Source organism: Podarcis muralis, chromosome 7 (assembly GCF_964188315.1).
Source record: "Podarcis muralis chromosome 7, rPodMur119.hap1.1, whole genome shotgun sequence".
NCBI classification, from domain to species: Eukaryota; Metazoa; Chordata; class Lepidosauria; order Squamata; family Lacertidae; genus Podarcis; species Podarcis muralis.
The window spans coordinates 86,099,067-86,116,265 of record NC_135661.1 but is presented as its reverse complement, the minus strand read 5'-3'; the positions used below and the strand labels follow the sequence as shown (position 1 = coordinate 86,116,265).

Here is a 17,199-nt window from a genome sequence, read left to right as displayed (position 1 = left end):
AAAACGAGAAGAGATCTTTGTTTTAAATCCCCACCTCCTACAACATTTTGGTTGGAGCAAAAACAAATGTCTGCATTTAAATAGGAGTCACAACATATTATTTTGCCCACCTTGTGAACACTACCTCTCTATTAAATCAGAACCAGTGAGGGCGGTGAAGGTCCTGTGTGAGTGTCTGGAGGCGGTTGGAGGATGGATGGCGGCTAACAGATTGAGGTTGAATCCTGACAAGACAGAAGTACTGTTTTTGGGGGACAGGAGGCGGGCAGGTGTGGAGGATTCCCTGGTCCTGAATGGGGTAGCTGTGCCCCTGAAGGACCAGGTGCGCAGCCTGTCCAGGGCAGCTGTCTCCCAGCTCCATCTGGTACGTAGGCTGAGACCCTATCTGCCTGCAGGCTGTCTCGCCTGAGTGGTGCATGCTCTGGTTATCTCCCGCTTGGACTACTGCAACGTGCTCTACGTGAGGCTACCTTTGAAGGTGATCCGGAAACTACAACTAATCCAGAATGCGGCAGCTAGACTGGTGACTGGAGGCGGCCGCCGAGACCATATAACACCGGTCTTGAAAGACCTACATTGGCTCCCAGTACGTTTCCGAGCACAATTCAAAGTGTTGGTGCTGACCTTTAAAGCCCTAAACGGCCTCGGTCCGGTATACCTGAAGGAGCGTCTCCACCCCCATCATTCTGCCCGGACGCTGAGGTCCAGCGCCGAGGGCCTTCTGGCGGTTCCCTCATTGCGAGAAGCAAAGCTACAGGGAACCAGGCAGAGGGCCTTCTCGGTAGTGGCGCCCGCCCTGTGGAACGCCCTCCCATCAGATGTCAAAGCGATAAACAACTACCTGACATTCAGAAGACATCTTAAGGCAGCCCTGTTCAGGGAAGTTTCTAACGTGTGATATTTTACTGTATTTTTGGTTTCTATGGAAGCCGCCCAGAGTGGCTGGGGAGGCCCAGCCAGATGGGCGGGGTATAAATAATAAATTATTATTATTATAATTATTATTATTATTATCAAGTCAAACACGGGAGCAGCTGTTAGCCTTACAATCCTGTCCACCGGCCTAATTATGACTGGTAGGACACTTCTCAAGTTGGCATCTGGTGTCTTGCCAAAGTTGGCCCACCCTGACTTAGGGCTGATCTGCACTTCCTGCTACTTTACTGCTCAGTCGGAGCAAATGGCAGTTTTGAGTTTTCTCCAGATTCACATTTGCTCTGATCTATCACTAAAGTTTTCCCTTGGAAAGGAATGGAGCAAGCGGGAAACTGCTCAGACCTATGCTTTCCAGGCACCGACCGCAGAAGCGAAAGCGAAGGGTGGAAGAGCCCTCAGAGACGGTCTGGCTTATCTATTGAAGAGTGTTTCATACAACCTCCCTTAATAGCGTCAATATTGGAGGCGGTTGTCAGGGTCAACCCTGCGCTAGGCTCAAAACTGAAACGAGGCAATGAGTCAACCCTTCTAACAAGTGATTGTAAGCAGCAATCTAGGGCAGTAATTGGTATTAGAGGTGTTATGAGAAGTGTAAGGTCTAAGATAGGGGTAGGCAACCTAAGGCCCGTGAGCCAGATGCGGCCCAATCGCCTTCTGAATCCGGCCCACGGACGGTCTGGAAATCGGTGTGTTTTTACCTGAGCAGAATGTGTCCTTTGATTTAAAATGCATCTGTGGGTTATTTGTGGGGCATGCCTGGTGTTCTTACATGAGTAAAATGTGTGCTTTTATTTAAAATGCATCTCTGGGTTATTTGGGGACATAGGAATTCGTTCATCCCCTCCCCCCTCCCTCCCCGCCAAAATACAGTCCAGCCCACTACATGGTCTGAGGGACGGTGGACTGGCCCAAGGCTGAAAAAGGTTGCTGACCCCTGGTCTAAGATATAAAATAAATGTTCACAAATGGACCAGGCAAATACATACATCAATATATAAACCACATGTCTGAAACAACAACAACAACAACAACAACAATCTTACCTTTGCAAGATAGCATTCCCCCAGATGTAAAATATATTACTGAAGGGGTTCAAAGCCAAACCTCTTGGTATAAGGGTTGTGTTTGTGTAATGCTCCAGTCCTAGCAACAACACAAACCCTTTATCAGAGGCTGCAACAGAAAAAAGAAGAGAAGTTGACTACAATGAATGTTCTAAATGGGGGTGATCAGTTATGAGAGTAACTAGAAAAAAGGGTGCAGCGGTGGAAACCATCTCTGTTTCCCACAGCTATTCCCACTCCATATTTGAAGATTCAGCTTGACTTTTTGAAACAGGAGCAAACTGCACAGTTTTGCATTCTTTGCTTCTCTGACAGATTTCAATGGACTGCCTTTTCCTGGGTCAGTTCTCTAGATGAGGGATAATATAATAATATAGTGATAACGTGGCATACGGCAGGGTTGAGGAAGCTGTGGTCTGACAGCTGTTGCTGGACAACCTCCATCCCCCGTGTATGGAATCTTTGATCCTCCAGGTGCTGCTCACCTACCATCCCTAGCCATTGGCCGTGCTTGATGGGCCGGCCAACAACATCTGGAGAACCAGGGGTTCCCCACTACTGACATATGGGAAACCAGGGGAGGGAACCGCCCTGAGTGAAAGAGTCCTGGCCCTCACCCTGCCCCTCTCCTGTGGCTGATATTTAAAGGGGGAAACAGGTACACGTTAATGACACAAGGGACTTGTCCCTTAAGCAGGGAATTCTGATGACCCTCGTATTTTTCGCTCTATAGGACGCACTTTTTCCCCTCGAAAAATTAAGGGGAAACGTGTGTGCGTCCTATGGAGCGAGTGCAGGCGTCCTATGGAGCGAGTGCAAGCAACGCGAAGCCTCCGAAGTGCAGAGGGAGCACTCCCTCCGCGCTCCAGAGGCTATGCGTTGCTTTCGCTGAAGCCTGGAGAGCGAGAGGGGTCGGTGCGCACCGACCCCTCTCGCTCTCCTGGCTTCAGCGAAAGGAACCCAAAGCCTTTGGAGCGCAGCGCGAGGTCCCGCTGTGCTCCAAAGGCTTCAGGCGGCTATCCCTGAAGCCTTTGGAGCGCAGCAGGAACTCGCGCTGCGCTCCAAAGGCTTTGGGGTTAGCTGCGCAAAGCCTCCGCAGGACAGCAGGGTGCCTGCGGAGGCTTCAAAGGCTGTCCCCAAAGCCAGAACAGCCAGACGGAGCGCCGCTGTGAGCTTCGGGGTTAGCGGCGCAAAGCCTCCGCGGGACAGCGGGGTGCCTTCATCCCGCTGCCCTCCGGAGGCTTCGCAGGCTGTCCCAGAAGCCTCCGCAGGGCACGGGAATGAAGGCTCCCTGTGCCCTGCAGAGGCTTCGCGCAAAGCTAGACCAGCTAGAGGGAGCGCTGCACAGTGCTCCCTCTAGGTATTCTGGCTTTTGGATGGCCCCGCAAAGGCTCCGCAGGGCACGGGGATGAAGGCTCCCCGTGCCCTGTGGAGGCTTCGTGCAAAGCCAGACCAGATATCCCAGCGGCTATCCCAGAAGCTAGAACAGCAAGAGGCTATCCAGAAGCCAGATCCCTCTTGCTGTTCTGGCTTCTGGGATTCAGATTTTTGTTTGTTTGTTTGTTTCCTCCCCCCCCCACCCCCAACTAGGTGCGTCCTATAGAGCGGAACATACGGTATGCGCTGCTTTGTGAGGAACCATGACAAAGCAATGTAAAAACGCCCCATGAATCCACTCCACATATCTGCATAACTTGCTCTCATTATGAATTCCCTTCGGTTCAGAACTCGGGGTTTTGGCAAAGAGTTCCAGGATTAATACATACTCAACGCCCCTTCCAACTTGTCTGCCATTTAACTATCCTCCTGTCCTTGCAATCAGAAGGGTCAAGGGTTTCGTTGCCCTCCCCGCCCCCATACCTTTGAATGCACAATAAAGGGAGAAGTAGATGCTGCAAATTCCGCTAGCAAGTTTGGAGCCCGGGTCTTAATTTTTGTGGCTTAACACAGAGTACACAAGTGTTGTCTTGTGCAAGTAGCAGCAGATTCTGCCTTGTCTCAAATGCTGCAGCCTAACTTACCCTTGGGAACTTTTTCAGGGATATGATAAATAAATTCAAAATGCTTTACATCTGCAAAGTGAGCAGAGAAAACATCCAAATGTTAAAATTGCCTACTTATTTACTTTATTCCATTCATGCATAAGCTTGGGGGAAATGAAAAGGATGCAATAGATGGTATACCAGTAATTACAATTAGTTGGACTGAAATTACGCTTGTAACTGAATTTTCTATGGAGTACAACAGCAATTGACTTGGACTAATATATGCTTCCTTCTATCAGAATACAGTGAATCCATACATTTGATAACAACTCATGATCGATAAAATTAATCCATTTTTGCCTGCGGATATCCTGCCTTTGATTTTGTTCTCTAAATCTAATAAAGTAGGTTTATTCAGCCATGAAAAGCCTAGCTCTTTAATTTATCATACCAATCTTTACTTGATGGTACATTTGCCACTTTCCATTTTCCCATGTACAGTGGAACCTCGGTTCCGAAACGTTCAAAAACCAAAGCATGCATTTCCAGAAGAATTTTGGCTTCCAAAAAGCGTTCAAAAACCGAAGCCGTTATTTCCGGGTTTTGGGCGTTCAAAAGCCTAAACGTTTGACTTCCGAGACCTCGAAAACCGAGGTACCACTGCATAAACCTCTGGCTGCAACTAATGAACCGGAAACCATTTCTACACACTCGTTCCTTATAATGTCTTTCAGAGAATATAGTAGGACAATAACGCAGTGGAAAGGGTCTCAGTATTTCAACATCTTTTCCAAATGATATTTTATTTTCCTTCAGTTCCCCTGTGCCCCCAAATCACATTTTGGCACTTCTAGCATGTGGCGGGGTAACTTGAGTGCACCTGAATTTGCTCATTTTACTCTTTATTTATCTGTCCCTTTCTCTTTTTGTGTCATGATTGTTAGACAGGTTCCTGCCAGAATAGATTTGATTTTGATTTTTTTAACACCACCAACAAGTTGAATTTCAAGTACAATAAACAATACGAATAACGCTTAAGAGAGCCAGTCTAACCTAGTAAGTATACCACAATGGTGTGTTTGTCTGTTCCCGTCTCATGCACCAGCAAATATATCCGGTTATCAGCCAAGGAGTAAGTGGCCCATTTGATGGAGCATGCCGAAGCTAGAAGGGAGAAGAAGATTGGGGCAATGGGAAAATTGCATTATTTAAAGAGATGTCACTGTAGGTTTTGCATTTGTGGCATGAGCACATCTTCCTGCTGGCCACTCTGAACAGACCACATTGCTCCTACTATTATGCCATGTCTCTGTTTACCCATATGTTGATTTTTATACCAGCTTAAATGTCATCTTCCAAAGAACTCTGGGAATCATCCTTTAGTGGAGCTATTTAAGTACACTGGGTGAAATCTTTAGTGGTGTTCCCAAGGAACTACAATTCCCAGGATTTCCTGGGAAGAGGAAATGAATGCTAAATCCCTGCAGACTGGTGGCGGGCAAATGCTGTCCCCATCTTCAAAAATTCAAAAGAAGACCCAGGTCATTCCTGACCAGTCAGCTTGATGTCGTTAGCAGGAAAGGTCTTCGAACAGACCAGGAAAGGTCCTAGAACAGAAGATTAAACAGTTGGTTTGTGAGCACTTGGGAAAGGACGCTTGGATTATTGAGACCCAGCGTGGCTTTCTCAAAGACAAGTCACACCAGACGAATCTCATTTCTTTTTTTGACAGAGTTACAAGCTTGGTAAAGGGACGCGGGTGACGCTGTGGGTAAAAGCCTCAGCGCCTAGGGCTTGCCGATCAAAAGGTCGGCGGTTCGAATCCCCGCGGCGGGGTGCGCTCCCCTTGCTCGGTCCCAGCGCCTGCCAACCTAGCAGTTCGAAAGCACCCCCGGGTGCAAGTAGATAAAAACGACTGCTTACTAGCGGGAAGGTAAACGGTGTTTCCGTGCGCGGCTCTGGCTCGCCAGAGCAGCGATGTCACGCTGGCCACGTGACCCGGAAGTGTCTCCGGACAGCGCTGGCCCCCGGCCTCTTGAGTGAGATGGGCGCACAACCCCAGAGTCTGGCAAGACTGGCCCGTACGGGCAGGGGTACCTTTACCTTTACCTTTTACAAGCTTGGTGGATCAGGGGAATGCTGTGGATGTAGTGTATCTTGATTTCAGTAAGGCTTTTGACAAAGCCCCACATGCTGTCCTTGCAGAGAACGCAACTGTTAGCTGGATTTGTAGGTAGTTGACTGACCAGACCCAAAATCAATTATTTAAAAGACTGTCACACGGAAGATGGAGCAAGCTTGTTTTCTTCTGCTCCATAGTAATGGAACTAAATCAGTGGGTGCAAGTTACAAGAAAGGAGATTCTGATTAAACATCAGGATGAACTTTCTGATGGTAAGAGCTGTTCAACAGTGGAAAGGACTCCCTTGGGAGGTGGTGCACTCTCCTTCCAAGGAGGTTTTTGAAGCAGAGGCTGAAGGGCCATCTCTTATGGATACTTTAGTTACCTGCATAGAAGGGTTTAACTAGATGACCCTTGGAGTCCCTTCCAATGCTACAATTCTATGATTCTATGAAATAATAATTGTCAGAAGTGCATACAGTTATCCCCCCCCCCCATTATTTATACCACCTTTCATCTGAGGATCGCAGGGTGGTTTACAATATAAACAAGATATACATAAGATATGCCCAGAATAGTTATTCATAATAAAGAAACCATTCCTGGTCTGCATCTGTGTTAGAATTGTTCTTAAGAGGTTTTTGTTTTGTCTTTGCTGATTTTGGATTCCTTTGGAAGGACAGGATATAAATGTTATAAAGAAATAACAGTCACGGAGAAAATTAGCTCTCCCCAACCCAGCTCATTCCATGTTGTACTTGGTTGGATTTTGGGTCCTGAATTGTGATCAGGGAAACAAAGACATATATGGCCCATTCTGGCTTTACCTCCCTCACTACAAAGCTCACCATAGTGGCACGAGACTGTGGAGGCTACCCAGTGGGAGGCACATTTTAAAAATCAAAATGGACGTACCCCTTACAAAATCACATACTGTCTCTTCCTTTTCCCTCAAGGATCCAGAAGCCTTCACAATCCCATCTATATAGAAAAAGGAACCATGGGTAGGGTTAAAATGAGTGGACTGCTTCTCCTTTCCCACTCTCCAATGGACAAAGCCTCCCATTGCCAGCACACGTATACCCTCCTTATGATCCAGGAGTCATGCTCTGCCCACTTTCTTTATTCAATTTGTCAGGAAATGTTCCGAGTCATCCACACAGTAATAACATAATTTAAAACGCATTAAAATAAGGCAATTATGAATTACCATAATACCTGAAAATTATCAAACATTTCAGCAAACGTAGCTTAAAACCTGAGGACAGTCCATAAAAACAAAGAATTAAAAATATGAACCTGAAAGCTCCCCCAATATCCTACAGAAATTGACATTTCCCTACTATTTGGAAGCGGCTTTCTGGAACCCAGCATCTCTGGCCTAGACTCGCTAATAATAATAATAATAATAATAATAATAATAATAATAATAATTTATTATTTATACCCCGCCCATCTGGCTGAGTTTCCCCAGCCACTCTGGGCGGCTCCCAAACAAGTGTTAAAAACAGTACAGCGTTAAATATTAAAAACTTCCCTGAACAGGGCTGCCTTCAGATGTCTTTTAAAGATAGGATAGCTGCTTATTTCCTTCACATCTGAAGGGAGGGTGTTCCACAGGGCGGGCGCCACTACTGAGAAGGCCCTTTGCCTGGTTCCCTGTTGCTTTGCTTCTCGCAGTGAGGGAACTGCCAGAAGGCCCTCGGCGCTGGACCTCAGTGTCTGGGCTGAACGATGGGGGTGGAGACGCTCCTTCAGGTATACTGGACCGAGGCCGTTTAGGGCTTTAAAGGTCAGCACCAACACTTTGAATTGTGCTCGGAAACGTACTGGGAGCCAGTGCAGATCTCTCAGAACCGGTGTTATGTGGTCTCGGTGGCCACTCCCAGTCACCAGTCTAGCTGCCGCATTCTGGATTAATTGAAGTTTCCAGGTCACCTTCAAAGGTAGCCCCACGTAGAGCACGTTGAAGTCCAAGTGGGAGATAACTAGAGCATGCACCACTCTGGCGAGACAGTCCACAGGGAGGTAGGGTCTCAGCCTGCGTACCAGGTGGAGCTGGTAGACAGCTGATCAATCATCCAGCTGAGACCACACCATTCAAGTCTTGCTCAACACCCCGTTGCACAGAACAACAGAAGTGCATGCCCCTCCTCAAGCTAGCCCCCATCCATTCTGTCCTATAGTCCTACGTGGGGCAAGATAAATACCTCTAATTGTGATAAGAAAGAATTCTCCTTCCTGCCAGCCACCACCAAGGGCAATCACATATTCAGAGCCATTCATTGGGAAAAAGACTGGGTTCAAGGTTCTCACGCAGACATGGTTCAATATGCGTGTCCAGAGCTCTAAAGAAATAGAAGAGAACATGTGAAGAGCCTGGCAGCTGGATCAGCCCCCACCCTGCCCAGGATCCTGCAACCAGATGCCCCTGGGAAACCCGCAAGGAGTATGAGTTAAGGATCCTTCTGTGCCTTTTGTTCCCTGGTGACTAGTATCCAAAGGTATCCTACCTCTCATTCATGTATCGTGACTAGTGGTCACAGTCAGTGCTATCCTCCATGAAGTTATCTATACCCTTTATGACAGTCCATGACAACATCTTGTGGTAGCGCATTCCAGAGAGAGATGTTCCCGATTAGTTACTCTAAGCACCTCGCAAAGGCATAGGAGCCTTGTTTGCCGGATGGTTTGTCAGATTACAATGTTATGAGGGGGTGCATTATGGGGTGTTAGGAGAGGGATAGTACCTCTGGTGGGGGACACGTTGTGCTCCTTCTGGGGTACTTTGGTCCCCACCCTGCACTCAGCTCTCACTTGTGGCTCCTAGAAGCTGTCAACCTGTGACAGCTTCTCACACCCTGGGAACATTTTCAACAGGCTGGCTAAACCAGGTGAGGGTAGCCAATGAGTCTCAAACCCTCAGTGAGTTAGGGACTTCCCTGCATGCGCAGACAAACTGTGGCAGATTAAGTGGGCTCAACCAGTCAAAAAGGAGGTTGCTGCACATGCTGTAGAGGGAGGTGAGGGGCAGATGGGGCTCACCAACCTGGGGAGGTAGCCCATCTAGAAGGAAAACACTGATCCTCAACTTCCACTGCCTTGTGGGATATCTTCAGGAGAAGAAAAAGCTATGGAATGAACCCCACACAAATCTGGAGTGGAATCCCTAAGACGGTTGGATGGTGCCTTGTATGCTTCCTTTCGGCAACTCCTGCAGTCAAGCTGCTGCCAAACATCTTGCCCAGGGAATCTTGTCGTCTGAGCAGCCCGGGACCTCCATACACAGGCTTGTGCCCCAAGGAGGTCACTGCTCATACAGCGGTTTGAATTCACTCCTGGAGGCACACTCCACTGTCTCCTGAGACAGATGGATGCCAATAACAATGGGCCCTCTTGGTAGAGCCTCTCAGAATTTGGAGCTCCCTTCCTAGAGAGGCTAGACTGACTAGCTCCTTGCCACCTTCCACCATCAGGTGAATACTGTTTCATTCTGGCAGGTTTTGGGAAACTGGCTGTTTTTAAGGAAAGGGCTTTTAACAGCACTGTGCTGTTTTTAATACCGCATGATGATGTTAGTGATTTCCTAAAAGCTCATTGACAGAGGTGTACTGTATATGACAGAGGTGTATATGACAGACAGAGGTCTGTCATTGACAGAGGTGTATAAAATTATGCATAGCATAGAAAAGAGGATAGAGAGGAGTTTGAATTGGGCCCAGACACTAATTGGCGGTCAGTGCTGTTTTGCCTCTTCCATTGTCAGCACTGCGCTGCCAATGCAGTTACAGTGGCATAACCACGGTGCTACATGGGGGTGGGTCCTCCACAGTGGCACACCTTCAAGATGCACTGCCACAACCAGGGGTTAGTCCATACTCTATCCTTGTCCAGCCAGTGCAAGTTGAGGGCAGGACAGCTGTTAACGTGACTAAGGATTCCCTGCCCCCAGAGAAAACAGAAGAGCATAGCTCTCATAGAATTCCATCTGTTCCGTAACGGAAGGCATGACAGTTAAAGTGGCATAAAACTAATACAAAACTGTGCCTTTTGGCTTCTCAGGCTCACGTACCAGACCCAGAGGTGTTCACATGCAAGATTGGGTAATGTCCCGTGTAGTAATAGACAAGCTGGTTCTGCCGGATGAACAGGGTGCTCTCTGTACTAATGGCATCAACAATGGCAGAGGAGAATGTACCCTGTGGGCATGAGAGGGAGCCAATCCAGCAACTGTCAATGCCCACCTGTAGCAGAAAAGGAGACAAAGAGAGACAAGGGTGGAAACAGGCTCAGCTCCTACTAGGTTAAGAGTTGTGTGGGAATTCCCACAATGCTGTGCTTTGTTAGCTGTAATGGGCATCCTCTGTGTTAAGGGTGTCAGCTCTTGAGCTGCTTTCAACTGGAGACGCTGGGGACTTAACCTGGGACACACTACGCACAAAACATGCGGTCTGCCGAAGTCAAGGTCCACCACCGTTGGACGGCTACAACTTCACTTGCCGGCACCAAGCTCATGTGTGAACCATTGGGGGAGTTCCAGCCCCACCGCACCCTTGCCAACACAGAGATGCCATGTCAGAGATGCGCTTTGCAGAGGGCTCATTTCCCCTTTACCTCTATTGGAATGTAATCCCAAAACATCGAGTCCGACATGAAGACAATCTTGCTCCGGGGAATGCCGCCAAGGATGAGCACAGGGGCTTGTCCATAAGTGTACCACAAGGGACGCGATGGGTCTTTCAGTTGCAGGACATTCTTCAAAGAATCTAGCTGTGCTTGGTAAGAAGGGACCAGAGAGGAGAGTCTGTCTATCACACCAAAGCCACTGGGGACCAACAGATATCTTCTACAGAATCCAAGGGTAAAACTTCAGGGGTACCGTGCCAGGCCCCACCCACAAGGGCAGAGTCAGGGAGTGTCAAGGACTGGCTGGATGCCGAGGAGCAGTGGGGGGCACCAGCCGGGGAACTCCCAGGGGAAGAAGGCTCAGAGCCAGGGGACTGGTGGGGGGACGATGATGAGTGGTCAGAGGAAGAAGACTGCGGGGAGGAGGTGCCGGAGGCTAGAGGGGCAACAGGGTTTAGTGAGCAGGAAGAGTCTGTTCCAGAGTACAGTTCAGACTCTGAGGCTGAAGCAGAGGCTGGAGAGGAGGGGGGTCAAGAAGCTGCAGAGGAATCTAGGGAATCTCTCTCTCTCTCTCTCTCTCTCTCACACACACACACACACACACACACACACTGCAACCAGCTCCCCGCCTCGCCCCCCAGTCTCTAAGAATATGCAGAGAGATGAAAAGAGCAGACTGCAGAGTTTTTACTGCTACTGTCACTAGGAGCCAGTGCATGATTATAAAGGAAGTAAATCTAATTTTCAAACTTACTTTGCAAGTTGTTGCCCGATTCTTTGTTTAGCAGGGTAAGGAAGAGGAAGCCAGCTTACTTCATAGCTGGACTTGCTCAAAAGGAGACTTTGCAGCCTAATTCCTATGCTTTTCTGCTACCAAAGATGGGATCCGAAAACTCTGTTTAACCCCCACAGGCAAATGCAACCAAATCTGCAGACTGCAAGTAGCAGTGGTTAGCAGACTGTAAGGCCACTTGAGATCGCTACCAACCCCAGCATTTTACCTTTTCTCCAATCTTGATCTTCACCTCATTTTGAACAAATCCCACATAGCCATTGATATTTATGGCAAACCTATACATAAGGAGAAAAAGAATATATGTGTTTTCTTTTGCTACATTTATATACTTTTTCTTAAAAGCTGTCAATTCCATTCAAAATACCGTAATGGTTTGCTGTCAGAGAGACTTGATACAAAAGGGGGGGAGGGGAAAACTAGCCAGTTCAATTACCAACACAGTCATGTAATTGTTACATAATGGCCAAATGGAACTGTCAGTCCAGGAAACAGTTCTGGGAGGGGAGGAGCCACACGGCAGTCGGCTCCAGCCAGGAGGATGGAACAGGCCTTGCTGTGTCCCCTTGGCCCATAGACACAGCCAGGTGGAACTGTCACTGGTGGAAGATGGTTCTAGTTCTGCTGAGCTGATCAAGAGAGCTTTGCTGCCAGTTCTCTTTCTGTAATAGACTGACAGTTTTGGGTTTTGTTTTGTTTTAGGTTTCATTCAAAAATATGGCACAAGCAAGATACAGTGGTGCCTCGCAAGACGAAATTAATTCGTTCCGCGAGTTTTGTCGTCTTGCAATTTTTTTCGTCTTGCGAAGCACGGTGTCGGGAAAGTTTTGGAAAAGCTTCAAAAATCACCAAAGTCTTTAAAAACCTCAAAAAAGGCTACCACACCGCGTTCTATGAGTTGCACCTCGAAGTCAAGTCGCAACTGTATTAATGGTGTTAAGAAAAAGGAAACAAACTTGCAAGACGTTTCCGTCTTGCGAAGCAAGCCCATAGGGAAAATCGTCTTGCGAAGCAGCTCAAAAAACAAAAAACCCTTTCGTCTAGCGAGTTTTTTGTCTTGCAAGGCATTCGTCTTGCGAGGTACCACTGCACTGGCACACGTGAAAATGTTCTTGCTGGGTCTACAAACTAGAAACGTATCCCTCACCTTCTCTTTTTCACAGGGAGACCAATGCCGTTGCTCTCCACCAACACATCCAACACAACAGTGCCGTTCAAGAAGGGCATCGGCGTGAACCAGCACATTTGGCAAACTTCCTCGCTGTCGCAATTTGCTGGAGGCAGAGAAGGCATGGAAAGGTCAAACGGTAAAGGACCCCTGGACGGGTAAGTCCAGTCAAAGGCAACTATGGAGTGTGGCGCTCACCTCACTTCAGACCGAGGGACAGACAGTTTTCCGGGTCACGTGGCCAGCAGGACTAAACTACTGGTGCATGGAGGAACATGACGGAAGCCAGAGCACACGGAAACACTGTTTACCTTCCTGCCACTGCACTACCTGTTTCTCTACTTGCACTGGTATGCAGTGGTATGCACTGGTAGGTTGGCAGAAGCTGGGACAGAGCAACGGGAGCTCACCCCGTTGTGCGGATTTGAACCGCCGACCTTCTGATCAGCAGGCCCAAGAGGCTCAGTGGCAGAGCAGGAATCCCCTCCAAAAGCCTAAACAGAGGGAGGACTAGAAGTGGGGAGAGGCTGCATCCCAGTAAATGCCTGCTCCACCCAGTGCTAGAGGCAGGATCATACACATGTTGGCGGAAGAGTGAGACAAAATATTATCCGCTATTTAAATTAGGTGATTCTTGTTCTGACTTCTGCCAATACATACATACAAACAAACACACACACACACAAACACACATTTGGAGGCAACGGGGAAATGAGCTATTATCATCCAAGGCAGAAAATCCAACTGCTGCCTTCCCTTCTGCCAATTAACCTACAATGCAATCTATGAAGAGGTTCCCCAATGCAAGCTTAGAGAATTTACAAGTGAATTGGGCCAAACTGGGTCCAATCTGTCTGTCTGCTTATTTGTGGCCATTAGTGGCATCCAAAATTTGCTTTCTGAAGCTGAAAAATTCCGAAGGGAGCAAAGCTCCTTAAAAGGAAGCTACTCTCTAATGAGATACTTCCTTTTGTGCTTCCTGCTTCCGCACTGCCTCTTGGGGATGACATGCTGAAATACCTTTATCCCTATACGGAGCAGCCCTCATTTCGATCTGCAGCTGCTCCTGTTTCTGACGCACAGGGTGGACGGGTTCTGAAAAAGTGACAGTCACAATCGGCCTCAGTCCAGTGTAGTGACCTGTCCGCATTGCCCATGCTGAGTTCTGGAAGGAGGAAAGAAGTTTGTTGACCCAGAGTCCTTGTCACAAAATTACTCTAGTGTCACTTGCCTGTGCTGACTCAATCCAAGCACAGGTCTGTCAACTATGACATTAGTGTTGCGACTTACAGGGGAGAGAAGATGGCAGATTTTGTCGGTGTTTGATGATACAGTCAACACACACAATTGCCTCATTACGTAAATCATGTTCAGAATACCACAACACACACATAACTGGCTGTAAAGCAACATAACATTATATATACTAAAACTGTAATTGTCATATCAAAAAAATGCAAAGCACAGTTCCTGGTGGCAGTAACATGATGTTGTTGTTTAGTCGTTTAGTCGTGTCCGACTCTTCGTGACCCCATGGACCAGAGCACGCCAGGTACTCCTGTCTTCCACTGCCTCCCGCAGTGATATGTTATCCCGCAATAATATATCATATTACCATTAACCTTCTATATGTTTTTATTGTCGTAAAGTCCAAGGATAGTCAAGTCCAAAGATTGTCAAGTCCAACGATTACAATGTACAGTTCCTGTTGGCAATGCCATTTCATACTGATATCATCCTTCTACATAGTCCTATGTCTTGAGAGTGTAACAAACAGAACTACTTAGTAACAACCAGTTCTCAGGATACACCCTTGTTTCGCCCATTGGGCTTCTTCAGCAACAAGGTTTCCAGGAGATTTTTTAGTTTGGAAAAGAATACTTTATAACCCAAAAGAGTTTGAAATGAGGAATGAAATTAAGCCAGAGATGAATGAAATGGAACAAGGGACTGGAAAAATGAAGAAAGACGAATAGTGGGTTGTTATTACGGAGAGAATGTTCGAATAATTCTTTTTATGTAACTGACAGGACACAGAATAAGAAGCCCTTTTTCTTTTCTTTTCTTTTCTTTTCCTATCCAGTCACTTACCCAGGGTTTGGTTTCCTTGGAATAAGAGACCGTGGTTTCTTTATGACATGTGGTTTCTTTACACACATATGCAACCTAAACCTACAGTGGAGGGGCTCGCAGCATTAACACCCCAAGTGGTCTTGTTTCTCCCATAGACACAGCCTTGGATTCCAGCAGAAATCAAGCATGGCTCTGACTCCCTGGCTTATGCCAGCAGCCTGCTTCTAGCCCAACTCTCTCCCTTACACAACTATCCTGGCTTTTGTCCGTCTTACTGGCAGCCAAACAAGAGAGGGGCGCCCATCCATTTGTCCTCTGGCACAGAGCAGCTTCCTTTGTTATACAAAGGACCATACTGAGTTGGCAACTATGAGCCTTGTCTGGCTAATTCAGCAATGGAATCCTCCATTAGATTTTAATCCTTGGTGGAACCAGGAGCCCAGGAATTATAAAGGACTAGGGCATCAGGCAGGCTGACCGCACCTCCCCCCCCCCCCCCAAAAAAGACCTCACAAGATTATCATGCATCTCACAAACAGATGAAACAGAAATGCCACTTTAAAGCAGTGGCTTAAAACAGATTTATGTCCATAGTGCAAATCTGTCCATTGCTGAAGCAACAGGGGAACAAGGGGAAATGCCCCTTCAAATACAATGTGTAAGTATCCCTGGCCCTGACAAAGCATGTGGCTCTTCCCTTACCTGAAGTGTGCAGCTCAGATAAATTTTCAGGTAGTATGGAAATCCCAGGTATTTCTGTAAAAAGAGAAAGTTATTTCAATAGCTCTTTTCACTTGGACAGATTGTTGGCTTGACCTCTGCAGAGTAACAAGCTAAACGTTCTGGTTGACTGCTATACCAGCAGAGCCAACAGCAGCCCTGAATAAAACAGTTGATTTAATAAAATAGACCAAAGTAGCTGAGACTGTAAGGGATTCAAGCACTTGTGCCTGCTAGGAATCATCAAGGATGAAAGCAGAAGCTCCAGATTTATACACTGCTGTGGTGAGCCGGTCAGGTCTGCAGTTTGAGAGGGTCTCACAACTGGGATCTCCCCCTAAACTCTAGGTTGACGCTACCCACAAAGGCAGCCCATTGGTTCCCTCCGTTCTAAAAGCTTCCAAGTCAGGCTTGGCCTTTGCCTGGGATGCAATCAGCCCTGGCCTCTTCTGTTAAGCCTAGACTTTTGAGGATGTGTGCGACTGCTGTTTGTCTGATTTCCCTTCAGCCCTTGGTTCTAGGGGCTCTCTAAGTGACCTCCTGCCCACCCTCCTAACAGCTCCAGTCAAGAGGCATGGAACCCAAGCAGCCCTTACTAGCCATGGAAGGAAAGGAAGATCTTCTCTCCCACACCCAGGCATGTTGTACTCACTGCATTTTTGTCATCAGGGTCTATAGCTGAGTCTGTGAGTTCCTTGAAGATCTCAGCCACCCTTTTAACTTCCCGCTGGGTAAAGAAAATCTTTCGGTCGGTCCCAAGGTCAGCAAAATCATTGACTACAGCTACCCATTTGCAATCTGATGCAAATAGATGTTTCATGCACAGGAAAACAAGGGACAAGGTAGCTGCGAAAAGTTGCCACATCACAGATGCTCCTTGCAAAGGAACCTGCCAAAACAACAACAACAATCCCCTACCTTTTAAATTAACCCTTTCATGCAGGTGTTCTAAATAAGTAAGCCTCTTCCCAATATTCTATCTAACCTAAGAGGGGGCTTTCCACAGAGGGACTGGCTTGATATTTCATGGTAAGCTTCAAAGGAGGCAAAAAACAATATTAAAGTCCTATGTGGATCGTGTCCTTCAAACACACACCTTTACTTTCTCCTGTGTTAGTGAATAGCTGCTATTCACCCCAGAGGAAAAAGTAACATACTGGCAAGTGCTGCACAGAAGGCAAAACCAGTCGGTTCTGGGCTGTTAGCAATTCCTCTAGGATTCCACAAAGGAAGAAACATGTCACGTGGCCCTTTTCGCTTGGCTGGTTTTTGACTTAACCTCTTGTGTGTGGTAACAGGCACACACCTTTGTCTCTTGTGAAAGATGAGTGCCAACCTTTCCACTCCAGAAACTGTGCTCAGGGCAGTTTCCAAAGACTTAAAAATTGTCAAATAAATAAAAACAATAAACAACACAACTGGCCTTCTCCTTTTGTGGATAAGGAGCTGGTGAACAGGAATCAAAGGACGAATTAATGGACAGTTCTCCCATTGGAAAGATGTAGAATGGAGTCCCCCAAGGATTGGTAGTGGACCTGTGCTTTTTAACTTGTTCATAAATGATTGAGAATTAGGGTGAACGGTTAGGGGCCAAGTTTGCTGATAATACTAAATTGTTCAGGGCAGTTAAAACAAAAAGTGAAGAGCTCCAAAAGAACCTATATGAACTGTAGGAATGGGTGGTAAAATGGCAAATGCAATTCAGTGTAAAC

The 17,199-nt window shown here is 47.2% G+C and overlaps 1 protein-coding gene across 6 annotated transcripts in view; it reads right to left on the bottom strand.

Annotated features, from left to right (window-relative positions):
- The window catches only part of LOC144324866 (cation channel sperm-associated auxiliary subunit gamma-like), a 44,664-nt gene that overhangs the window by 23,656 nt on the left and 3,809 nt on the right, over nucleotides 1–17,199 (bottom strand). For all 6 annotated transcript variants that reach the window (XM_077932321.1, XM_077932326.1, XM_077932322.1 and 3 more), the window contains exons 2-13: nucleotides 16,140–16,376; nucleotides 15,470–15,523; nucleotides 13,715–13,859; nucleotides 12,674–12,800; nucleotides 11,735–11,804; nucleotides 10,722–10,877; nucleotides 10,180–10,351; nucleotides 8,318–8,455; nucleotides 7,023–7,088; nucleotides 5,039–5,149; nucleotides 4,022–4,072; nucleotides 1,980–2,109 (exon numbers count right to left, since the gene is read on the bottom strand). In XM_077932321.1, the coding sequence (XP_077788447.1) occupies nucleotides 1,980–2,109; nucleotides 4,022–4,072; nucleotides 5,039–5,149; nucleotides 7,023–7,088; nucleotides 8,318–8,455; nucleotides 10,180–10,351; nucleotides 10,722–10,877; nucleotides 11,735–11,804; nucleotides 12,674–12,800; nucleotides 13,715–13,859; nucleotides 15,470–15,523; nucleotides 16,140–16,352 (1,433 nt within the window). In that variant the 5' untranslated portion in view covers nucleotides 16,353–16,376. The remainder of the gene's footprint in view (nucleotides 1–1,979; nucleotides 2,110–4,021; nucleotides 4,073–5,038; nucleotides 5,150–7,022; nucleotides 7,089–8,317; nucleotides 8,456–10,179; nucleotides 10,352–10,721; nucleotides 10,878–11,734; nucleotides 11,805–12,673; nucleotides 12,801–13,714; nucleotides 13,860–15,469; nucleotides 15,524–16,139; nucleotides 16,377–17,199) is intronic.